This window comes from Ceratotherium simum, chromosome 5, assembly GCF_057802395.1.
Source record: "Ceratotherium simum simum isolate JZ-2026a chromosome 5, ASM5780239v1, whole genome shotgun sequence".
Taxonomy (NCBI): Eukaryota; Metazoa; Chordata; class Mammalia; order Perissodactyla; family Rhinocerotidae; genus Ceratotherium; species Ceratotherium simum.
Window position 1 is genome coordinate 62,128,593 of NC_141904.1, and position 25,245 is coordinate 62,153,837.

At 39.5% G+C, this 25,245-nt stretch overlaps 1 protein-coding gene across 4 annotated transcripts in view; it reads right to left on the reverse strand.

Moving 5' to 3' along the window:
* Nucleotides 1–25,245, reverse strand: part of CADPS (calcium dependent secretion activator) — a 437,514-nt gene that overhangs the window by 91,666 nt on the left and 320,603 nt on the right. For all 4 annotated transcript variants that reach the window (XM_087431281.1, XM_087431280.1, XM_087431279.1 and 1 more), the window contains 5 exons: nucleotides 23,803–23,866; nucleotides 23,270–23,393; nucleotides 8,019–8,125; nucleotides 1,253–1,409; nucleotides 320–461 (listed from right to left, as the gene is read on the reverse strand). In XM_087431281.1, coding sequence (XP_087287407.1) covers nucleotides 320–461; nucleotides 1,253–1,409; nucleotides 8,019–8,125; nucleotides 23,270–23,393; nucleotides 23,803–23,866 — 594 coding nt within the window. The remainder of the gene's footprint in view (nucleotides 1–319; nucleotides 462–1,252; nucleotides 1,410–8,018; nucleotides 8,126–23,269; nucleotides 23,394–23,802; nucleotides 23,867–25,245) is intronic.

The following is a 25,245-nucleotide window of genomic DNA, read 5'->3' on the forward strand; positions in this document are numbered from 1 at the left end:
ACACACTTCGGGAAACATTAAGTCTTGGGGATAACACCACCGGAGTAAGATACACATATCACAGCCAGGTTTATATCCCTTATTCCTTATTTATCTTGTGCAAGAAAACAAAGATTGCACTTCATAGAACATTTCTCAACCTCTTCCTCCCTCACCCTTTGGACAAGGAGCCTATGAGCATCATGGTTAGAAATATGTATGGTGTTTGCTCTCTGTCCGTGCTAAGAATGAAAACTATAAGACAGCATTAATCCCTTTCCCTATGACTCTCCAGCCATTTGCACCCAAACTCCGATGGTATCAAAAGAGGTTTCCTTACTTGACTGGTTCCCATGACTCCCGCTCAAAGCCCCTGTGAATGGATTGTGCAATTGAGGACTCCATCAAATCCACATATCTAACCACAAGTGGGGCAAACAGGTCTTGCAGGTGTCTGTGAAATTTTCCATTGCACAAATTATCTAGAACAGATAAGCAAAAGCTTGGTAAGAACCCACAGTTGCTTTATCAGCACACAATGTACACACAGAGAGGATTGTCTTCTACATTAAATATACTGCTTCTAAGGGAGCCAAAAAAACGAAGAGAAGGAAAAAAGTACATGAACAGCATCAAAGCTCATGCTTAAATCTGTGTGGAAGGAAAAGGGAATTTAAAGACATTTTACCCATTTGCGTCCCTCTTCTAAAAAGGAAAAACAATCATGCCACTTTAGAACAACAAAAACAACAATCAACCCTATTTTTTAGGTTTCCCTTGCACCCACTCCCCTTCCTCCCACTACTTTACCAGGAAGAAAGAACATTCTGTGCCCCTCCTTTCATCATCACTCCCCTTGGTGGGGGAAGGTCTATTTTATGGCTATGTGTTGCTGTAAGATACTCTGAAATGCTTGGGATGTACTTAGCTAGAAATTCTTTTTCTCATAGAAGCATCTTTTGATAAAAATTACGAAATGTGAAGAGGTTAAGTTAATTCACTTGTTCAAGAGCCAATAAAACACACAGGCACAGACATCACTGCTCACTGCTCTGGGGATCCTCTGCCTGGTTAAGAGAGGGCTTCCTTGCAACAGGACGCTTGTTGGAAGAAAGAGAACGTCCATCAGCTGTAACTCTGTTTTTTTTAAAAGTAATAATAAAACTGTGAAGAGCTATAGCTAGCCTGTAGTCTGCCTGGGATAAAGATGGTTTAGCAATCTGTTTATCTGCGCACGACTTACGAAAGTCAAATAGTCAAAGAGGATACATACAGTCGGTACGGAGAAAATCATTCAGCAGCTGAAACAGTGGGAAACTGTCCCATGTGTCTGGGGGCTGCACCTCTAATGCTGCATCCATGTCCACTGCAAACAGTGACAGGAACGTCTCGGCATGCTCCACCACCAAGTCTGACCACCACGCAAAGGCCTTTGAAATTTGGCAGAAAAACAACAGACAAAGAGGCGATGAGCTCTCTCCAACGTAAGACGTGAAGTCCAGCCCTCACTGTTCAAGATTAATTGTGCATCCAGCAGGGTTTGGTAATTTTATTGTAAAGAGAACAGCATTTTGATACAATTGGGGCTCTAAGTGTCCCAAGGCAATGCTTTTCACGATTCCAGGCCTGCCTTAGAAAGTCTTTATTCTGACATGCTGGTCAGAGGATGCAGCTGTAGAAATGACAGACGTGGAACTTCTGTTCAATTTACAATAACCCAGTATGTTTTGAGTCATGCTCTTTATCACTGTTGTTGGCTAGTTCTTGCTCTAAGGTATTAGAATTTGGGAGTTTCTTCACTGTGTTTATGGGTTTTCTGCTGGTCTAACTTGAAAATTTGCAATTAGTGTTCACTTCTTCTACACATCTGGGACTTAATTGTCTATGGTCTCATACAAGCTTAGCCACTCATGTTTCCCTACACATTGGAAATGTTACTCCTATTTCACACCAAGGCAAAGGAAACCATTGTTGCAAATGTCACAAAACTTTTGAGTCAAAATCTCTTTAAGCAGGGAGCCTCTGGTTTTGCATCCTGTTTGTAGGAAAGATCAGGCTTAAGCTAGGAAACACTCAGTAAGATTAGGACTTACTTTTCTGGGGGTTGGACACATATGTACATTGAAAACCAAAAAATATCAGTGAAGTAACTCATTTTCATGCACGTGGGTCCTTGGAAATCATTGTGCAGGGTCTCGGGGGCGACATTCACATCGGACTGGGCCAGATGTGAATGCAATTCAAAGACATGCATGCATGTTGACTAATCATTTCTGGCAGGGAGCATGCAGAATGAGTGGCGGTGTCAACAGGCGCTTTTTTTTTTGCTGATTTCAAGGAGAGCAGAAAAACAAAAACAAATCACCAGCCCTTTCTTATCCCTCACCTCCCCACCCAATGCCGTAAAGTATTTACATTGGAAACACTTTCCGGAGCGTTCACCGAAAAAAGATGGGAAGGCATTTGGAAACATGAAAGATGATTATGGAAATAATTCCATAAATGAAAGAGTTTGTTCAATGGCCAAGCTCTTCTGTGCTCTATTCATTATTTGGGGATATTCTAACAGCCACTAGGAGGCAGAATAGGGGTCCACCTCTCTTCTTTCATGAGATTTCATTTTACTTACTTCTCCTTTATCAACATGTGGCTGGTTTGCAAATTAAATGGAAAAAATCAAGTCATGGACCATTCTGCAAGGTCAGCTTGGCTGGAAATAGACACCTGCTGTTTCCATTTTAATTTATTGTAAAACCTCACATATTCAGAGTAATGGGAGAAGAGAGATGCTAGTCTGCCAGCAAAAAAACCTTAAATTACTGCACTTTCTAAAAAGAGATATCATTTTGCTGCTTTCAAATGCAGTCTGTAATTGGGCACCAAAGTAAAAGGTTATTGGTTATTATATAAATATACCAAAATGTAAAAGTTTTTAAATTTTCTAATAATAGATTAATAGTAGATAAATTAACCTATAAAATGACTTCAAAGAGATAGAAGCTTTAATTTCATAGGTTCTGGGATGAAACTCGTAAGAAGAGCCTTTAGAATTTCCAGAGAAAGTTGAGATGTGTCAAACATTTTACTTAAGAAAAATGTAGAAAGCCACATCTGCAGCTGAATAGTCATAAGTATTTGGGTCTGAATCGATGAGGTTTTATTGTAGTTTTATCACCTGGCCATGAGAACCCTGGGGTTTGGGGTTTGCTCCACTGACTACCTGGCTAAATCCAGCCGAGGAAGAAATCCATCCCACCCCCAGAGCTCTCCCAGCCACCTGCCTTTTAGGCAGAGACCTTCTAAATATTGGAACTTGCTGGAGTCCCACTCCCATCCCCCACCCCTTTACAGAGGGATGACTGTCATCAATCTGATGCAGGATACTTGCAAAGTTCACAAAGGCACAGCAAATGTTGGCTGCTACTTATTCCTTAGTTATTTGATTAACTTTACATCTTCAGGGTGAGTCCAAGAAAACAAGTTACTGGGGAGACTGAGTTGCCTTCCCAGACATGATTTTGTTCTAGGATGACAGGAAACGAAACAAAACAAAAAACCAGCCCTAAATGCCTGAAATTAAAAATTTCTTAGCCCAACCTCATACCTAGTTCTTACCAGCTTTATTTAAAAGTTGCAAACCAGAGGCCATAAGATATTTTCACTTCTACTATCTATAGAGAACTTAGTCCCTCGGAATTTGTAAATTATTGAGCGATTATCTACAGTTGTTGCATTAATAATCCTATAGATAGGTAGCCCTACAAAGAATGATGACTATTATGATATGTATTATCACCATTGAAGTCTGGCAGAGGAACTTAGGATTCTAGTGAACGAAGAGAATTTAAATATGGGACTGTCGGAGAAGTGCAGACCAAATCTATTTCTATATACCACGGCAATTCTTTCAGAATGTCATAATGAAACATGACTCTCTGAGAAGGAGAAAAAGATTCTGGCAAATGTAGTAACAACCAAAAGCCATATCATAACTTCAATCAAATGAATAGAGTCTGTGTGACTGGGTTGGGCAAGACAAGCCTTTAAAATAAAAAAAAAGACAACCCAATACTATATTTATTTATTACAGGTGAATACAGATGAATGCTATTTTTGTACACGAGCTAACTCAATGTTTGTGGGCATCTCAAGTCTTGAGAAACCTTTTCCAAAGACAATAAGGAGTTATATTTTGGCTTCTAAATACTTACCCAGTGCTTTTCATTATTTAAAGGCAAGGATGTACACTTTAGGGGTACAGTCAATCACACTGAACACACTGTCTATTTTGTACACAAACTACATGTATATATGCACCCCTCTGTATACCACAATACATATATAAATATACATATGTATACATAGAGAGAGAGATTGGGAAGGTGAAGCAACAATACATGAAGGCATAATTCGTGTGTGTGTGTGTATGTGTGTGCATGAATATCTTAGGCTCTGAGAGCAGAATTAAGCTGCACTTGAGAGATAAATGTGACAACTGCTACCATACACTGCGTGTATGTATATATGCTGTATTCTTAGCTGATGGGAATTTCTTCTTCTCTTGGGACATTTAATTACTTTACATTGGAATTAAAAATGGCTTTAAGGATTATTGTATTTTTTGGCAGGGGAGGAAAATCTACTTGTCACTTTCATTTGTGTGGTGCCACCAAACAGCCCACAAAAGCCAAGATCCGTGCCTGGGATTTAGTGATTTCCTAGAGTTTATTGAGCACCCAGAGAAAATGTCAGTGAGTACTGGCCAGTGGAATAAAACGTTTGTACTTCATCCTTTTGGCAGCAAAACCTCATCTTCAGTGTGGCAGGGCAACTACCTCTCCTACCTCTTCAGCTGTAGGCAACGGTTCTTGACCCGGCTCTGCACTGGAATCAGCTGGACAGTCTTAAAAATTCCCAATACTCGGCCCCTCCCCATAAGAGTCTGATTAATTGAGCTGGAGTGAGACCTGGGCATCGGCAAGTTTTAAGAGCTTCCCAGGTGATTGCAATCTGTAAGTGATGTTGAGAACAGGTGGTGGTGCCTTTCCGGACCACCCCACCTTGAAACAAAAACCCTTCTCCTTTCTACATATTCATTTGGTACTTTCCACATAGGTTTTGTACTTTTTATGATCACATATTCATATATTTTGCTTCCTTAGCAATTTGTTCCTAATAATACAACAGCCAAGCTTTGTGGAGTGCATACTATGTGCCAGGCCACAACACCATAAGCTTTACTTAAGTGGCCTTCCATCCTAACAATGGCCATCTGAGGTAGATTTTATTATTATCATCAATGTACAGGATAAGAGAGGTTAAGATCACAAAGCAAAGAAGAGGCAAAGCTAGAATTCAAACTCAAGCTTCTCTGGCGCACAGCCCGAGCTCCTGGCCACTCTGCATTGTATTGCTCGAAGGCCCAGACTGCCTTATGCCTCCTTGTCCTTCAAAAAAACCACTGAGGAGCCAGCCCTAGTGGCCTAGTGGTAGCGTTCAGCGCACTCCGCTTCAGCAGCCCAGGTTTGGTTCCCAGGTGCAGACCTACAACACTCATCTATCAGCGGCCATGCTGCGGCAGCTCACATACAGAAAGAGGAACATTGGCAACAAACAGATGTTAGCTCAGGACGACTCTTCCTCAGCAAAAAAAAAAAAAAAAAAAAAAGCACCGAGGTAGTTGCCTCAGGTCTCAGCAGATAGGTAGCTTTTGATAGACTGAGTAACAAAATTTTGTGATTGGGTGAAATGACTAATTTGGGCAATAATCCTATACATTTATCTAAAAGCAAATTGGGTCTCCAAATTCGAAAGTGTGCTGAAAACTCCTAACATCTAAAATTAGTAAATGAAACCAGAATTGAATTTATTTCTCCCGTATTTATTTACCTGGAATGGCTTTTGGATATGCAAGATTAAAATATTTTTATGATGTTGGTTATTAGGGCAGTTTAAGCTGACAATTAGCACTGAGTGAGAAGTGCTTTTTGGAAAAGTGGGAAAATGTCTTCTTTGGAATATCAACTTCCCTTTGGTACCTCTTTTGAGTAATTTGAGAAAATATCCATCCTTTCTTAGCCTGTAGCATCCTCAGAAAATAATTTGATTATAAATCAAGCGTTATCTGCCATTTTTCTTCTATCATTCACTTAAAAGCACAACGGCGACTGAGGAAAACCATCTTCTGCGTATCCACGTCTTCAAAACTGTTAGATTTCATTCAGCATTGTGGGAAAAGCCTCACCACCAAAGTCAGGGGGAGGGGATGGGCCAGAACCCCTCCACATCTCTGGAGACAATTGTTTGGACACCTGGAAAGAACATACTTACCATCACTTGAACCCCAAATGCCCCCCAATCTGAAAAGACCATCATATACCATAGAGCGGAAAAAATGATAGCCCAACCTAATTTTATGTCTGGAGGGTAGAGGTTTCCATGTGTGGAGGGTGCTGATTTGGTCCCTCTTCTCACTCCTGGCTGTGCATTGCTGGGTGCTCTAGGAGTCAGTTATACCTGCCTCAAGGGGCCTTTGCCCCATTCTTAAGAGAGTTTTCAGGGAAATAATGGTTCTTGGGCACTCTCTCTATATATAAATACTGTATATGTGATTCACATACAGACAATCGTAGAGGAAGATTAGTATCACTCTGGCTAGCTACTGGTTACTACATTTGGTTCATCTGCTGTAATAGAGGTAAGTACAGACGGACATAGGAAACTACGACAGGCTGAGGACAGAGTCAAGGCAGGTGGGGGGCGTGTGTCGGATGTAACCGCAGTCCTTGTTAAGTATATCAGTTGCTTCATGCACGTACAAGAGAATCACCCCACATTTACCCTGCCGTGGAGGGCCACCCATTTCACAAGCAGTCCACTGGAAGTTGCTGTTACATTCCTTGGGTCAGTGTTAGAAAGCAGGAGCACTGGGGAAAAGTCCCATTAGAAGACATGGTACTAGAAGGGCATGCACAGACTATGACAGCAGGTGGCTGGCTCATTCGGTTTAGTCACATACCTCTTTCCCCTGCCACGATCAGCCAAGATTGAGTGGAACAGTAGAAAAACAGGGAGGAAATTTGAATATGCAATCAGGCATTAGTCGGGACGATTGGGTTTATGGTGTGTTATATATTATTTAACTATACTGTCAATTTCCATTTAGTCATGGGGATGATCATTTTAGGTGCTTGAGAAATTACTTTTATGGAATGCCTTCTTTCCCCCTTTTGCTGTAGATTTGAATGGAGAGGAAGAGTGAGAATTAGTGCAATTTTCAAAAAGGTTATTCTAAGAGATATGATTTTAAATCTCAGTTTTGAAACAAGCAGCGATAAAACAGTTTGACCATAATGGAATCTCGGAATCTTTTCTTGGAAGGGTTGGGTTTTTAAAGTCCTTATAGGGTTGGGATTTAGTGAGCCTTGAAATCTCTTGGTTTATAATTATTATCAAAATGATCATTTGGACAGTGGTTTGTAAAAACAAGTAAGCTGTATTTACTTAAATGTGTGTTGGAGAATGGACAAGTTGAACAACACAGAATAATTTGCTTCTGTCAGTGCGTTTAGCAACCCAGGTCATCTAATGTTTACAAATGAAGACTCTAATGCAAGCAGAGTAAGTTACAGAGATAAATTCAAAAACATGGCCTGTGATCCATAGACCAAATAAAATAAATAAAAACAACAGTGGTGGCAACAAAAACAACCACAAAAGACCAAAAATTATTTCATGTGTCTGGACAATAACCATATGCTGCTTGAATAATTATCTTTAAAATACACTCACCTCTTTTGCTCGTTGCTAGAAACGTCTGAAAACTTAAGCTGAAATGTACAACATGCAACCACTTTTTGGTTGTTCTAAACAACCTTCCAAAGGCTTCTCCTTGCAAAACTTCCACTTTCATTCTCTTTGCAACGCCAATTAAAAGAAAATGGGTGTTAAGGCATCTTATTCACAGCGTCGCCAGTAGAATCGGTTCTGCAGCCTCAGCTAAGGAACAGCAAGAGACGTTTCCCACCATGCCTGCTCACCTCTGCATGGTGCTCCTCATTTTGTTGAAGAACTTCAATGACTAGTTCAGCAAGACGTATTGTGTCTTCGAGCTTTTTGGCAGGAGTGATTAACCGGCCTACATTTTCTGTAGTACAAGAATTGGTGTTAAAATTCAGCGAAAGCATCAGGCTAGTTTTGCGGCCATTAGAACTAGTGGATAAGAAATTTCGAATAGTTACCAATTTTTAAAAAAGTTTCATGCAAATGTTAAGTGCCACGTAATTAGTAGTGAGCAAACCATAAAGCCATCTAATTATTATCATTATCACCATCATCATTATAATACATATTAAGAAAAAGCAGTGCTCCAGCTTTAAATTTGCATGTTAAGTTGTATTAAGTCTATGACAGCCCATTTCAAATTTAGTGACATTTTGTACACACATTCTTTAAAGACAGCATAACTGTACTATCTTATATCACTCTCTAGACTGTGTTCGAGCTACCTGAAGTAAAAAGCAGTAACAGAAGCTTAATCTTGATTGCGGCTATATTCGTTTCCTGGATTTGTCTCTAAACATTTGATACCACAGCATTGTTTTTCATTACAGGTCTGCACGTTTAACAGGTATAGGAATGTTCATTTTTAAAAAGCAGAGTCAAAGGTCTGGCTGTTTTAAGTTGCCCAGGGAGGAGACTGAAAATTAATGGACATTCCTGGGCCATTAGGTAGAAGGCAGGATAGAGTTATTAAAAGGATGTTGGGGTAGATTATTGGATGAAGTGGTGGCAGTTTGTGCCACTGCTTGGTACAATTGAAATTTTATCAGTTGGGTGGCAACAATGTACTCAAGTTTTTTCTTTGTTTTTAGTTTTTATTGTGTTGAAAGTGTTGTGTTTTTATCTGACTCAAGAACAAACTGAACTCTGGTTTATGTTGCATCCTTTATAGAGCTGAATTCATGAATGTTTGGCCATGTCACTATGTTACCAAAAATTACAAGTGTTTTTCCTGGGGGAAAAAGAGTAATAGTTAAAATATAAAGGTTTTCTTAGCCAATGAAATTGTCTGAATTCAGTCTGAACTCACAGAGGATCTTGAATTTCATGCTTAGACCCCTTCAAACCTTGAAGACTCAGAGTCATTGGAGCACACGAAGTATAATGACAATAAGGAGCATTTAGCACGATTCCAGAGGGAGGTATGTATGTGCACAAGGGGACTTCAAAACTTATTTTATTCTCTTCATCTGAAGCAGATATGTTTTGGCTTCAGGATTTTTCTTGCTAGAGAAAATTACTTAATGCTCACAGGAAGGTTTTGTTGTTATTGTTGTTTTTTGGTGGTGGGGTTTCAACAAGGCATAGGCAATTGCTAATTTATAAAAAAATTTAAAAGTACCTTCTAATTTTTCCTTTGTGCATTTTTTAGATAGGAGATGAACATATCAGATGATTAGCAGTTTAGGATTTGATAATGAAAAACAAATTCAGTGAAATGCTTCACAAAAAGAGTGTTCTGGCCAATGGGACCTAAGAGCGATGGATGGGACGGGGTAAGATCATTGAAGTGCTGCAAGTTTCAGTCCAGTAAGGCCTGATGACTGGTGTGAAAATGGGCTTTCTGGATTCAGGTCAATGGAACGCTCCATTGTCTCTGCCATGCTCAGGTGGAAATGTGGCTGGGTATGGTTAGAGCATGAAGGTGGGAGCCCTGGGGAATATAAATACGCAGATCAGGCAGAGAATATCCAACACTCAGAGTAAGGAGATGTGCAGAGTTTAGGGGCTGACAGCTCATTGCCTGGTCCAGAGCAATATATATTTGGAGATACAATGAATGACAAGATTGATTTCTGTTCTTTTGGGGCACCTGGCCTGTTTATAATTTCATAAATGGACTGTCATAATTTCATTAGTAGACTTTCAGGCATTTCTACAAACATACTGTGTATATATGTTTGGGTAATATATGTAGAGTGAGGCATTTGCATTTTGATAGTAAATATGCATAGGCTACTATTTTTTATTAGTTGATATTCACATTTACACATCAATTTTGCAAATTCCTCATCCTATGCTTTTTACCCATTCGACACATACACCCACATACACACATCACACACTTACATACGTTTTCTAGTAACCAGACAAGCCTGCACATTAAGACAGATCTGCAGGAAATTCCACTTGGGTCACATCTTTGAAATCTCTTGCTTTAAAAATAGAGAGCATTGTTCTTTTGGGTGGAATACTTACCAAATGTAGGGGAATTGTAGCTGTACACAACATATGATGTAGAAATGAAATAATTCCCACCAATATTTTTATATACTTTGATTTAAAAACTGTGAATGATTTTTATGTTTGGAGAAATCCAAGATGCTTAAGCTAGGGCACCTGAAGATTTGTTTTAATATGCAGTACTCTTAGATTGACTACAATATATATCAATAGATACACATAAAGTGCATATGTGCACGCAGCCATTCTGTGAGTGTGTGCACGTGTACACAGATATGTGTATGCCTCATGTATATATACAGACAGTATGTTTAATAAAACCTTTTGCAATTTTATTTTAACATGCACCATTAAAGTATGCAGGTTAAGGATCCTTTAATCTAGAACGCTTGATCTTCCAATTAACCCATGTAGCCAGACTTTCATTTACTATTAATTAGCTGCAATTCCATCCTCTGTAGATCCAGCTGCTTTATTGAGACACAACACTATTTTCCTCTTCATTTGCGTAGCTAACTTACTAGCTAAATGGCAAAAATGGTACTAAAGCAACTTCTCTAAGATGTTGTCTTTAAAGAAAATATTGTGCAAAATCTTCCAGCACCTCCTCCCTCCCCCCAAAAGAGGTCAACAAGAAATTTGTGCTGAGAAATGATTTTTTTTTTTGTCACTTCTGCTGTTTCAAAATGTATTGCAATATTCCTATCCCCCAATCTTGTATTAGCTGGAGCACTGACAACGGGGAACTAAAAATACAATATACTTATTAAACATGTCATACGATAGAATTGAAGCTCATGACATATAAAAAATTGTCATGCAAAATGTTATGCCACAACAATGTTATTTTGTGCTGACATTGAGATTTGAAAATGTTGCATATGTCAGACATAGCTAGACAAAAAAATGTGGACATTTGGAAATAAATGCTCTCTTTTGAGTCTCTCAAAACCTGCAGTGTCAAACTCGAGAGCCTGAGCCTCAGCTCCATATTCTAAACTGAAACAAAATGTCAAGAAGAATAATGAACAGAAAAGCAAACTAAACTAGAAAGCTGCCGAGTAAACGAACGGTAGGAGTTTACAGTACTTGATTTTGGCCTAGGCATGCCTTTGAGCCTCTGATACAACATGCTGGTCTGCGTTTGGGTGAGTGGAGGAGGCCCAGGAGGTGGCGGGGGAGCTGCTCAGGTAGGTGAAGAGAGACAGCAAAAAAAGTAAAGAGACAAAGTGACTTTCACAAAGGGTGACAAGTAAGATGACAAACTCTGAAAGAACAACCAAACAAGCAAAAATGATAAAACACAAATGGAGAGCTGCTGCTTTCTTGGGGTTACTGCAACATTACAGAGGCGTGACGTCGTGTGACGAGGGACGGGACTCTTACCGGCGTCACCAGCACCACCCTACCAAGACACTCAGAGGCTGGATGCAAATACTGGATGTCTTTATCCAGACGGATACACATGAATGATGGTGGCAGCATTGTTGACCGAAAGATGATACACTTTTGTGCAATAAAGAACACCTCTATGTTAAAAGCTGCCTCCTCCTTCCAGATGACCAGAAATAGGACTTGATGTATTCGTAGTTGGAAGATCTGGCTTCTCACCTTCAATATGGTACTTAACCTTCTATGTAACCTTGCACCTTCTACCTAAACATCTCTGTGCTTCCGTTTCCTCATCTACAAATTGAGAATATTAGTATCTTTTTTGTGTACCTTGCAGGGCTGCTGGTAAGAGCAAATAAAACAATGCACGGGACAGATCGCTGTAAAGCCTAAGGTGTCTACAAATGTTTATTGCTATCTCCAACATCGTGAGAAAGCAGGAATTAATTGCTTTGCAAAAGCAGATGAAGGGCCGTTATTAGTTCAAGTGAGCTAGGGAATATTCTTGCTCCCCTTGTGGAATTTCAACATGTCAAAATCTGTCATTTGGAGGAAAAATGTGTGGTATCTGATTGTTTCCAGCTCATTTAATTATTTTCAATTTGGAATTCTCGTGGCTTTTATATTGTGGGTTGAATCATATATAAAAACTTGCCAGCTTATCAAATATGTTACTTGCTATTCCAAATGTTAGAATACCGTAATCAGCACTTGACCCATCTGTCATGTGCTTTACAATATCAGCACTGCAAACATCCTATAACAATAGCCTCCCTTCAATACAGGCACAGAGCACTATCAGCTTCTACAATTCTCTCTTTTTAATGAGTGTCTCATTAACCTTGGACCTGCTCCTTTCTAATAGTCCTCGTCTACAAAGCAATCTGTATGGTGAGGGGGATGTACTCCATTGCCAAGTTTGCTTCTTGGTTTGCTTGAATTTTCAACTGGGAAAATGAATTTTACTGCAAGCTTATAGGAAATGGAATTCTAGCGACATTAATGAAAAATACGAGAAATTAGGGTAAATATAACATTCTGGCAAAACTATCTATTAAAGGCAAAAGTTGATGAGATCCTTTTCTTGCAGGACCTCCTCAATGTTTTGAATACAGAGCTAAAAAAAATTATTTACCAGTCTCCTCTTATTTAAATCTTTTCTTTGGGAAAGATTTTGTATAAATAGAGTTTGAAAAAATCAGTTTTAAATTATAGCTATTTAAAGAAAGAAAACTACTGATCATTTCTTTATAAAAAAGTACTCCATATTTTATATTTTGTTAAAATCTTGTTTTCCACCTACAGCGGTGTCAAGTTAGGTACATCTCTGGTAACACATCCTCATGGTTCTTTCAATGAATGCGTGTTACCTGAGTTTGCAATTCTCATGGAAACTCCATACTCATTCTCACCCAGATAACTGAACCTGTTTAGAGAAAAACTTAATCTGGTGGTTTATAAAACAATGGAATGTCCCCAGGCTGATCCATAACCCGTGAGGCAGCAGATACATATTTCAGCTCAATGGGTCTTGATGAAAATTCGTAAAGGGATTACTTCCTGCCAACTGTCTGTCCAGAATTCTGACAGTGAGGTTTGCCACCATAGAAAAACAAGCTCCCGATTTTTTTTCCTCACAGAGCAAAACAAAAACATCATACCTTGGTTTCCAACTTCATTTACCCAATTACCATTGCTCATGTTTACACAATTAAATCTGCTTGGCTTCCAGAGAGAGAGTTAAATGTGACTGCAGAAAAACAAAAAGAGAATTCCTCTACATGCTCAGCTAAGCCAAGGAAGAGAAGCATCCAGGAGCGAGAGACACTCCAATTAGCCCTTAAATAACCTGACCATCTCTGGTTCCAGCGAGCAAATTGCCAATCCCTGAAATATCATATGAGAGATGGATATTGCTGATGGAAAGCCCACTTAGTACCAAGTTCCAACCTATTGATGTGTCGCTGAAGATGCCAGTGTTTGTATGATACTATTACTGAAAATAACGAGCCTGTAGCAATTTGCTATGATTTGGGGGTAGGGGTGGATAAAAACTGGAGTAGGAACAGAAAGCTAAGCAGATAGCCATATCACGCTTTCCAGGGTACTCTGCCTCCCTAAAATGATGGCTACACGGACCACACACTTAATGCAGTGTTACAATTCAACATAATTTCTTTAGTTGCTCTGTCCATTATATATATACTTCATGTCTTTGCATCTTCATCACTCCCTTTCAGAAGATTCCATCTCTAGGACAGTAGAAAGTATATGGTAATAAAGACTGTTGGATGAATCAGGGATCGTTTTCTCTACTCTTTTCACTGCAGTCGTCTTTGTCTCTTCCCCATCAGGACATGGGTGGCATTGCCTGTCCATTCTACTTCCAAAATGTCTCTTGATTTTATTTCCCACTGTACTAGATCATGTGCGCACACTCTTGCCGAGGGGGTAGACATGCCACTCAAGTCTCATCATCTCCACCTCAACTGTTGCTCAAGATTCCAAGCCAGGCCTTAGTCCCTTTCCTCCGCTGCTGTTCATTGTCCATGCAGCAGCCAGAGTGATTTCCATAAAGCATGCGTCTGAACCTGCTACACTTCTGCTCAAAAGCCTTTAAGAGATCCTCTTCATAACAAGAGTTACGCCTCCATATGCCATAACAAGAAAGTGTCTTCATAACAAATGCCCAACTTCTTTGTTGATATCTCTACTTGAACACTTATTGCCCTTAAGAATTACAAATTATATACATGTCTCCCCCTATGCCCAGTGAGGTCTGTATTTCTAGGGGCTAGAACAGTGTCTGGCCCAGGTCAGGTCCTTAAATATTGGTGGAAATCCTCAGCAGATTCTGCCCAAAGCAGTGATTTCATGGAAAAACAAATACTCTGTGGTTGCAATATGCATTTAAACTATGCAGCAACTTTTTTCTCTTACCCAAAGCCCCTGGCTACTTAACAATTCTGCTAAGCTGAATTGCTGTATAGTCAACATTATAACTTAAACTTCCAAAACAGAGAACAACTTCAGGTGTCTTAATGCAACTAAAAATGATTTAAGATAATTAAAAATACTTTTTATTTAAATTAAAATAAATTATATCCGCAAGGAAGAAATAACGCTACTATATTTTTCTTCTCCAATTTGGTATCTTTGTATCCCAAGTCAGACTTTGTCCTTAAGACTGAGCTGTTGCACCTAAGAAAAGTGAGCTTAATTCTGGATAGACACAGTAGTGGACATCTGTTATTCTTGTATGTGCAGTAACCTTCCTCAGGAGAAGTTCCTCTCCTCCACTCCACGCGGTTCTGGCGGGAAATGTCAAGCAATGAATCCTACAAGGGAAGTCATGTGAGCCAAGCTAGGCCAACCACAGCACCCCACACCACCATGGGTATTATGATTGGCTCAGAGATTAACATGTGACCCAAGCTGGGCCAATGAGACCCTTCTCTGGAATTTTATACAGTTGCTCAGAGACAAAAGCTCTTTTCCTCTAGGGTCATTAGCTAGGATGAAAGCCCCGTGCTATCTGTTCCTCTCAACTCCCCTACCATGACCCCCAGCCATGTTAAAGAAGCCTGTCAGCAGTTGGAGAGATCAAAACACACTAAAATTCTTTATCCATGAGTCCGGTTCCTCCATCTATTTCCTAGCTACATGGGCCAAAAATTCCTTTTTCTTGCTTAAGCTATTTGAGTGTTTTTTGTGTTTGTTTTTGGTTTTTGTCACTTGCTATAGCAAGAATACTGATTTAATAGTACTATTAAATATCCACCTAGTCCCTAAATGGGCTTTCATGTAGCTGGCCACAAGCTCTCTGGGGCAGGAACCTGGGGCACCCGGAAGGAGGATGAATAGAGGCACACACTTCATCAAGGCCAGGGAACACCCCAGGCAGTTCTTCTTTGGGAACCAGGCCTTGACCTCCATCATGTCTCCCCCTGCAATGCATCCAAGACCCTGGCCGAGGTGAAACCCCATTGTGCTGCACGCCTGCAGCACCTTCATTTCCCTTTACCATCATCACCAGGATGTAACTATTTGTTTTATGCCTATGTTCCTGACTTTATTGTAAGCTCCCTGAGGGAACAGACCACAGCTGCTTTTGCTCATTTCTCACTCCGCCGGTGCCAGGCACAGCTCCTGGAACTTGGTGGATATTTAACAAATATATGTGGAACTATATTGCAATGTTTTATTTTGAAATTTATGATAAAAAGGTAAATCAACTGCCTCATATGTCCCATGGACATCCAAATTGCAATCCCTGGATCAGCAGTTTCAGTATCACCTGGGAGCTTGTTAGAAATGCAGATTTCCAGGCCCCATGCCAAACCTACCTAATCAGAATCTACATTTTAACAAGATCCCCAGGGATTTGTATGATCATTAAAGTTTGAGAAGCATCATTTTATATTCCACGTCTGAAATCAAATAATACATCTATACACATTTGGATTTGGAAGTTTCCTTTTAAATAATAATAAACAAATATTATTTGCTAAACTATTTAATGAGTGCTATGTGCCAGGCTCCGTGCCTGATCTTATTTCATAGAGTGTAAGAGGCACATTTTAACATTTCTGAAATTGGATGCATCTTACATTTGATGGCATGTCACAATTTATTTGGCAGCATTGTTTTGTTCTTAGGAGTATATAATTAATGGTGCATCTTATAATTGATGGCCTTTTAGATTCAAGGAAATATGGTAATGAAATACTTCTCTCTTAGAGTTGTTGTGAGAATTAAATGAGATATATATGTAACTACTTAGCACACACAAAATTCTCAATAAATGACAGTTATCAGCAGCAGTAGCAACATGACGTCTTTTTTCTGGGAGAACTGGTTTCATATTTATTGGTTCATGGCATATTTTTAACACAACCTATCTTCCTCCAAGATCCTCCTTGGTGACAGTGGTTGAAACCTGTTTCTCCTTCCCCTCTTCACTTTTTATAAAGTATAGATAAGGTACTAGTCTAGAGAGTAATTTGGGCTTGGAAACCTCGATTTATGCATCACTGAAACAAGAAGGATGAAAATAGAAACATTTAGTCCCACATGTATAAGACACGAAGCATGAGATGGTCCCGTTTTAGAATGACCTAGATCTTGCTGAGATGGGATTTTCCCTCACTACTTTCTTGGATGGGTGGTCCCACACTGTGTGTTGTGGTTCCACACCGTGTGTTATGAATATTGCAAGTTTGGTTGTGTCTTTTGTTTCTTCAACTGGCCTTGGACTTGTAGGAATTTTGACTGGAGATAGGGAAAGATACAACCTCAACACTATAGAATCTGCTTGGAAGTCCTTTGAATGGATTTGATCTACTCTAGAAGTTTTCAGTCAATTGGGAAGGAAAAAAGTTCTTAGTTCTTTGGCAATCTCAGGGAATCTGAAAGGCCCTCAGGAAGACTTCAGAAAAGAAAGATTTTGGCAATAATCTGGTCCCAGAAAAGACTGCTCTATTTTTTAGTGGTCTTCCTGGATTAAAAGCTGTAGGTACTTTTGAACTTATCCACTGAATGAACAGATATTGTCCAAGTGCCCACCATATCAGCTGGAAAGGCTGCATGGTGGAAAGAGACAAAAAAGCATGGTGTTTGAATTTAGAAAGGTCTGGGTTCACACCCTGCTTAAAAACGTCACTTATCCTCTCTGAATTGCAGCTCCCTCATCTGTAAAAGTGACAATAATAAAGTCTTCTTATGGGACTAAGGTAAAGATTGAGTCAGATTCTCCATGTAGAGTCCTTAGCACAGTGCCTGGGCCCATTGGTGGGCTGCTTATCTATCTATCTATCTATCTATCTATCTATCTATCTATCTATCTATCGTCTATCCATCCACCTATCTACCTACCTACCTACTTATCTATCTATCTAATTTTGCAAATTCTTGGCATATTTGAAGGAAAAATTGTTTTATTTCAAGTTCCAGTAGAATCATTATGATGCTCAGAAAATTATGCAAGTATTTAGCCAAGAACTGAAGCAAAACAGCAATAGTAGCGTAGACTTGCTCAGAGCTTGCTGGGTTCAGAACACGTGATGGATTAAATGGAAATGTATTTAAAATAATAGAATTCATTTGCAGGAGTCACAGCTTTTCTTTCAAAGAGTAGCAGCCTTTTACATCTTTTTTTTTCGAGATACTGTAATTAAACTGAACATTTAATTTCTAATAATGCCACCAGACAGAAAGCATAAGTCCACCAAAATGCCATCTGCAGAGTCCCATAGCCTCTCAAAGCACAGCCTGACTAAAGGACTTGGGAGATGTCCATATTCCACCCCAATTTGCACATGTAACTCCAGCTGTGCCCTGCCACCTCCATGCAGTTGGTTTTGCATACCCATCCATGTATTTGTGCTTTGTTCCCTCTAAGGAAATTGAAAAGGGAGAGGGAGGATAAGAAAAAAGATTTAAAGGTCAAGAAAGAAGCAATTATGATTGATTGTGATGGAGATCTGCTTTGCCTAGAAGAGGCCTCTGACATACCAATCTTCAAACCCATCTCTGCATTGACCTCAAGTTTTAGGTTCAGTTTTACTCTATTCCTCCTCCTCAGTCCTTTCTCTCCATCATGGCCAGTATGATGTTTCTGGAGTGCAAATCACCAAGCCGTCTCCTTGCTTAAAGAGCCTTCAATGACTCTCTGTCACCTTTGGAAGTGAGACCTGTGGAATTTTTCCTTTGAAAAATCCATATGCATGCAAAAGTTGGCATAGACTCCAGGTTAAGACACTTTGGACTATGAGATACAGTCTGAACTCTGGATTATTAAGGCATATAAAGGCCATTGAGACCTTGCCTCCTGTTTACATTGCGGTCATCAGCACCCATTACTGCCATCATTTCACCGTGTTTTGCAACCACATTGAATTATAGAGTAGTTAAGAGTGTGGCTTCTGTTTGGGCTCAGATTCTAGCTCTATCACTTACTTGTCTAGGAGTGTGTTATCTACCGTCTCTGTGTTTCAGTTTGCTCATCTCTAAAATAGGAATAGTAGTAATATCTACCTCATAAGGGGTTTTGAGGATTAAATGAGTTAATACATATAAAGCACTTAGAGTCGTACCTGGCACATAACACACATTGCAGAAGCATTAGCTATTTTTATTAGCTATATGGTTTTACGTATACATTTGTACATATTATCTCTCTATCTAGGATGCCTCTCCACTTACCAATCCCAGCTCCCTTCCATTGATTGTAATTCATCTTTCAAGATGCAGTTCAATCTTACCACCCTCGTGAAGACTTCCATGGTTTTCTCACAATGCTCTCTTACACTTAACTCTACCCATTGGTGGTGTTGTGTACTGAATTTGTAATTTACACTTATGCCCACATTTGCACATATGCTCCATGAGGTTAACAGGTGTTTTCCTCTTGTTTACATAGTTTCTGGCTTTTACCACTGTACCTGGCATATGATAGGCTCCCACTAAGCACTTGACTAATGAATGAATGAATGAGTGAATGAGTGAATGAAGGAATACCTTCCCTTCCAGGGAGAGAAAGGCTCCTGTGTCTTGAACATGGGTTTATAAGTTTTCAAATACTTATTGCTAGCCTGGTGTTTGGCATATGCTCCATAATGCTTTCTGAATTGATCTGAAATACACACAACTTTGATTAAATGATAATTATCTTTTGAGAATCCTTTAGATCTTAAAAACAATGATCAATACTATATATTTATTAAAGTTTTAAATTACAGCTTTCCTCAAAATATGCTCAGAAGTTTTGGGACCAAACAAGAAAAATATTTCCAAAGCCAGAGAACTTTCTAAGAGCTTTCCTCTCACAAAACTTCCAGCAACAGCCACCATTTAGCCACCCTGTGCGTGTATCCTGCCTCATCACACAATACATACAAGAACAACATGGACACAACTTCTCTCTGTCTTGGCTGATCAACATTCATAGAAGAACACAAACTTCTCGATCGGGCAGAAAACATAAAAAAGAAATGAAAAACAAAAAGGAAGATTAGTTTGGTTCAGTAACTTTTTTTTAAAAGCACATGAGGCCAAATCACTGGAATCCTGAAACCAAAGACGAAATGAAGCTCTACAGCAAACCAGAATTCTGTTCCTTCAAAGCTTATGCCTTCACGGAAATTCTGCTCTATAAAGGTCAACATCTCATGGGCAGGAGGTATATTCAGACAGCACAAATTAACTCCTTAAGTATTATTGCAACTCCACATCAGTCTTTGGGAGTACATACGTTAAGGAGCTATTAAAAAACAAAAACAAAAACAAAAACTAAATATAACTCAACAATCCTGATAGTTCATAATGCATATACAATTGGTTCACCTGCGTCCTTTTGATTCTCTATTTGAAAGAGAGAGCACAACAAGGAGAGAAGAGAGAGAGAGAAACAAGAACACATATGCAGGATTAATGAGCAAGTGGACCAAAATGCCCCCCACGTGTGCGTGATACATGATATTGGAAAGAAAAGGTTGCCCATGGGTTCCCACCGCCCCGAAGTGTGGGGGCCAGCAAAAAAAAGGCTCCTTCACAGAGGTGGAAAATGCTGCACAAATAGAAAATTAGTAAAATTAATTTTAATGTGAAATCAAGCTATGAAACATACACGAACTCTCCAAGTAACAATTAAGTCATGTGTTCTAGCCAGCGCTTAGAGGACAGGACAAGTCAAAATCTCCAGAGAGAACAAGGAAAAGCTTCCCAGCTTGAGAGAGAACAGACAGGAGGCATATAAGATCTAATTTTTACCGAGAATGGACCACCTTGTGTGATCTTATACTCACAATAGTTTGACATCTTAAACATGGAAAAGAAGGCATGATTTTGCCCCAACTGTCCTTTATCTGACACCTAAGGCGTTGCTCCCAGCCTAGCTGCTACCTTTTGATTGTGTACCAGTGACAAGCACTTTACAAATCAGGGTTACACACAAGCAAAGTAAAAATGCATTCAGGTCACAGACAGAGAATAACTGAAAAACTTACAGACAAATCTGAGTTTATCACAAACAAATGGCTTAATTGTCTAACCTGTTTTAGGCTGATAAAAAGTGACTGGACTTCTCACACTGGGTTTCACAGACAGAATCAACAGACAAGCCAATGCTAAAAAACTTGAAGCAAGGAGAGTGAGTTGGTTTGGATCTGGATTTTCTTGAAATAATGGAAACAGAAAGAGTGAAGACAGCATGGCGAGGAGGTGGTAGGTACTCACGAATGGTTAAATCCATCACTTGGGAGGCCAAGCAGAAGACAGGATGCTCATACATTTCTCTCTTTTTCCCTATAAAAGAGGATTTGGGCATGCAAGAGGCTTAGGTCAGAGGTAAAGAGGTTAAAGGTCATAGGTTAGAGGAAAACGTTACATTAGCTCAAAGGAAAATAGCCACAGAGTATTTTGGGATAAACACAGGATAAAAGAAAAAGGAGTTTCAAAATTGGAGATCTACTGGATTAACCATTCAGCATGCCGTGAGTCACGAGAGAAATTGTGACCATGATTTTACACGTCTCTTTAGAATTGTTTGCAAGAATACAATGACCAAAAACATCATGGGTAAAGGGAAACAGAATTTCATTGATTTAAGGCTCCAAGATACTAAGGATTTCAGACTTTAGTATCTAAGGCTCTTGAGGTATTTCTTCATAAACATAGTCTCCAGCAATATTACTACAACTTCTTTCCAAAATTCTCAAGGAACTAAGCTGTTAATGCTCGCAGAAGGGCTCAAATGTAAAAAGGGAAGATTTCTTTTCTGAGCGTATGATCAGAACCTTGTAAAAGAAAGTCGTCTGGTAGTAATATCTTTAAAGCTGCAATGTTTCAGCCTACGGTGGACTATGTTCATGAAAGAAAACCTGATACATGCAGCCAGAGGATGTTGGGTTGTCTGAATTAACAATCCCAGCATGCTTTGAAATTGGTGTCACAGCCACTTTTGCAGAGTAACATCAAAAAGTGGCTGAGCCAATCACGGACAAGGAAGGAGAGAAGCGGAAGAGAGCAGGTAGTGTGGAATGAGGTACTTCTCTGAAAAGAGAGTTGGAAAAAAAAGATTGGTTTCTTCAAAGAATCCCCAGACCTAAAAGTCACAGTGCAAAAGATAATTAACACAACCAAGAAGAATTGAGGCACAAAAGGAAATTACAGACCAGCTGATCTACTTTGGAAATGAATGCATTTTTACTTACAGATCTTAAAGTTTGTTTTTGGATATATTTATCTGAAAGAAGAGAGCAGATCTTACCAAAAGACTAATCATAGCTAGACCAAGACCTACGAGGCAGCAGCCATGGCAACTGAACGTTTCTTGATCCCATCCCATCTCTGGCCTTGCCTAGAATTATTAGGTACCCGGTTGACTCTACCAAATACAACCAATCATTATGTCCTGGGAAGGTAAATGCTGGAACAATTATTTGCTAATATAGCCCTTTAATGATCTTCTTGTTCCTCTCTTTTTGTCACTCATTACCAAGTCAAGAGTTGATAAAACATCCTTTTAGTGCCCAATTCTTAAGTGTTTCTCCCTGGATGCATAACAATGAATTCATTACCACTGGTACACAATTTGCATTGTCAGACAGACAAAATTGAGAGAGAGAGGACATGTAATGTACAGAACACTGTGAATTTGACATGATCTCAACCTAATTCTCTAAGGAAACAAGGACTTTGGCAGGGTAAGTGTTGGGGTTTCAGTGGTTGGTTAGGTCTTTTTTTTTTTCCCCAGTCATGTCCTAAAGGCAGACAATGGGCATTTGCTGGTTTTAGTCAGGTGTTTCACATGTGAGAGAACATCAGATTCCAGACTGCGGACACATTGAGTTTTGGACACAGAACTTCCACATTTATACACTTACACCACTGGTCATGTTGGGTGTGGTTTTCAAATCACCCTATAGCAGCCAACAGGGTAGCAATGAAAAGTGATTAATACCTTGGCAAATGAATAGGTCCCAAAGAACCATACCTTCTCAAGTACAGTTTACTCAAAGTGCCTTTTGGGTGATTACCTGGTCATCAGTGACCGCTTCCCTAAAACCTGAGAGGACAGTGGTAACAACCATCCTATGACTGGAGTAACAAGAATGAATGAGATCTAAAGCAAACCAGGAGCCATCAGAGACAGTTGGACACTAACCTGCCATCAAGTTTGAAGTGCTACCAAAAGACGAGATACTTTCAAGGGGCAAGAAATAGTTAAGCAAAATCTTGATGTTGCTTTATTCAACTCTTGTTTTACCTCCAATGGTATCAACAGTGGACCACGAACTGCTTTGTTTTCCTCTATTTAAAGAAGGTAGCAATCCTATAGAACTCTTTCATAGGAAAACATTAGCCACAGAGCAAACTTAGGGCCAACACAGACTCTCGGAAGGACGTTAGTTATCTGATAATATCCTGTATTCAATATTCTTCCCCTACGAGGAATCTTTCCTGAGCCCCTGTTCTTTCATTGATTAATTTGGCCACAGCCAAGGAAGCTTCCACATTTCAAGTGCTTTCAAGTTTCAGCTTAACATACTCAGATGGACCACTGTTTTCCGGTGCCCCTCAGAAAAGAGAGAGACTTCCCCAGGGAGGCATACCAAAATTTAAATGAAAAATTGGGGTCAGAAGGGAGCCTTACCTTCGATTTTGGCATACTCTGACAGCCGAGAATAGTTGACTAAAGCAGCCTGCTCTAGACATTTACGGATGACTGTTTTTACCTCCTCTTGTGGCACTGGGGTAACAATATCTTTCATCAAAACCTTTAGATGGAAAAAAAGATTATTAAGATGGTTCAACCAAATGTGTTACTCATTTATACTTCTTAAGAGCTCAAGCTTAAAATTAGTTGTGAATGCCTCCTTGTGACTTAATATTGACCAAGAGCCATCGTTAAAGAGAAAACAGAATTGCAACGCACAGTTAGGATGGCAAAGCCCATTCATGAGTCAGGGAAGGGCGAGGAGCATATCTTTGATATAGCCTAAGTATTTGGGAATCTGGAGAGAAAAGCTAGAATTTTGGCAGTTTCCTCACGTTTATTCTGATATTTGATGAATGGTAAACAAAGCCTTACAAAATTCTAAACTAGGTCATTCAACCACAATATTTCATTACCATTATGTTCATGTTTCGGTATGTATGTAACCTATCTTTTACTTTCATTCTTACCCTTTCCAAGAGTGAGAGAGTAGCTTTCAAAGCACCTTCAGGTCGACCAAATGGAAAGCAATACCTAAAAAAGACAGAAAATTCTTCAGGTTGCCCAAATCGATTACATTTTAGCACAAAATATGCTGCAGTTTGATTCCTATAGCAACTCTATCTGAGGAACAGAAAATGCTTTTTATTTTGTCACGTTGTGTTATGTTAATCTGAATTCACACCATATATGTGTGTATATAATGTATATATGTGTATGTGTGAATAATGACTAAAGAGAGACTCTGCAAATGTCTGCAGCAGCAAAGAATATTTAGAGTCATGACATAAGGCTCTGTTTAGATTCCTATTGTGGAGGAGAACCACTCGTTAGCTCAAATGTGACCTTATATGTTATTATAGAGACCATCATTAAAAAATATTCATTGAAACAAGCTAAAATTATCAAACCCACTGACTTACATCCCCAGAGGATTAATACAGGAAATAAAGAGTGTATTTTGAGCAAATTTATGATTCTGCTAATTGTCCTTCCTTGATTGTGGTAATTGTTATTGGATCTTTTGTTATTGGCAACACATCTTACATATAGTGTATGATCAATAAAGATTTATCCAGGAAGATTTTGATGGCACAGATACAACCACGTTAGGTACCACTAAGACTTCCACTGACTGTCTCAGGCTGTCACAAGCCCTTCAGGACACTGTTCCTCCTGGTACAAAGGGACCAGCATGGGCTACTTAAACTCAGAGTATCCTATGTATGCATTCTACTTCTAATTGCCGGCTGGGTGGCCTGGGGCAAGTTCCTTAACCTCTCTGAGCCTCAGTTTACTCCTTGTTTAAATGGGAATTATAATAACTACCTTACCAAACTGTTCTGAGGATAAACAAATGAGTTAATGCTTATCCAGCCTCTTGTCTGGCACTTAGAAAATATTTAACAAAAAGGAACTATTTATTATGTATTATCGGGCCGGCCCTGTGGCTTGGTGGTTAAGTGCGCGCGCTGCGATGCTGGTGGCCCGGGTTCGGATCCCGGGTGCGCATCGAGGCACCACTTCTCCGTTCATCCTGAGGCCGAGTCCCGCATACAGCAACTAGAAGGATGTGCAGCTACAACATACAACTATCCACTGGGGCTTTGGGGGGAAAAAATAAAATAAATAAAATTTAAAAAAAAATTTATTATGTATTATAAATGCTCTTACTATTTTTGAGTTACTATTTCAGGATCTCTGGTCCAGAACCACCAGTGTAGCATTAGAAATGTCTGACTTGCTCCAAGGGAGAAGTGGGCTATGTGGAGCAAGGCTCAAGCATCAGGCCTGCTGGCTGTCTCGAGTGTGTGGCGAAGAGTCAATGTGCCAAGGCTGATCTAAGTTTCTTTCTTTCTCTGCATAGCCAGCTAGTCCTGTTTCTGAGGTCACGGAGAAGATGGAGACTCTCC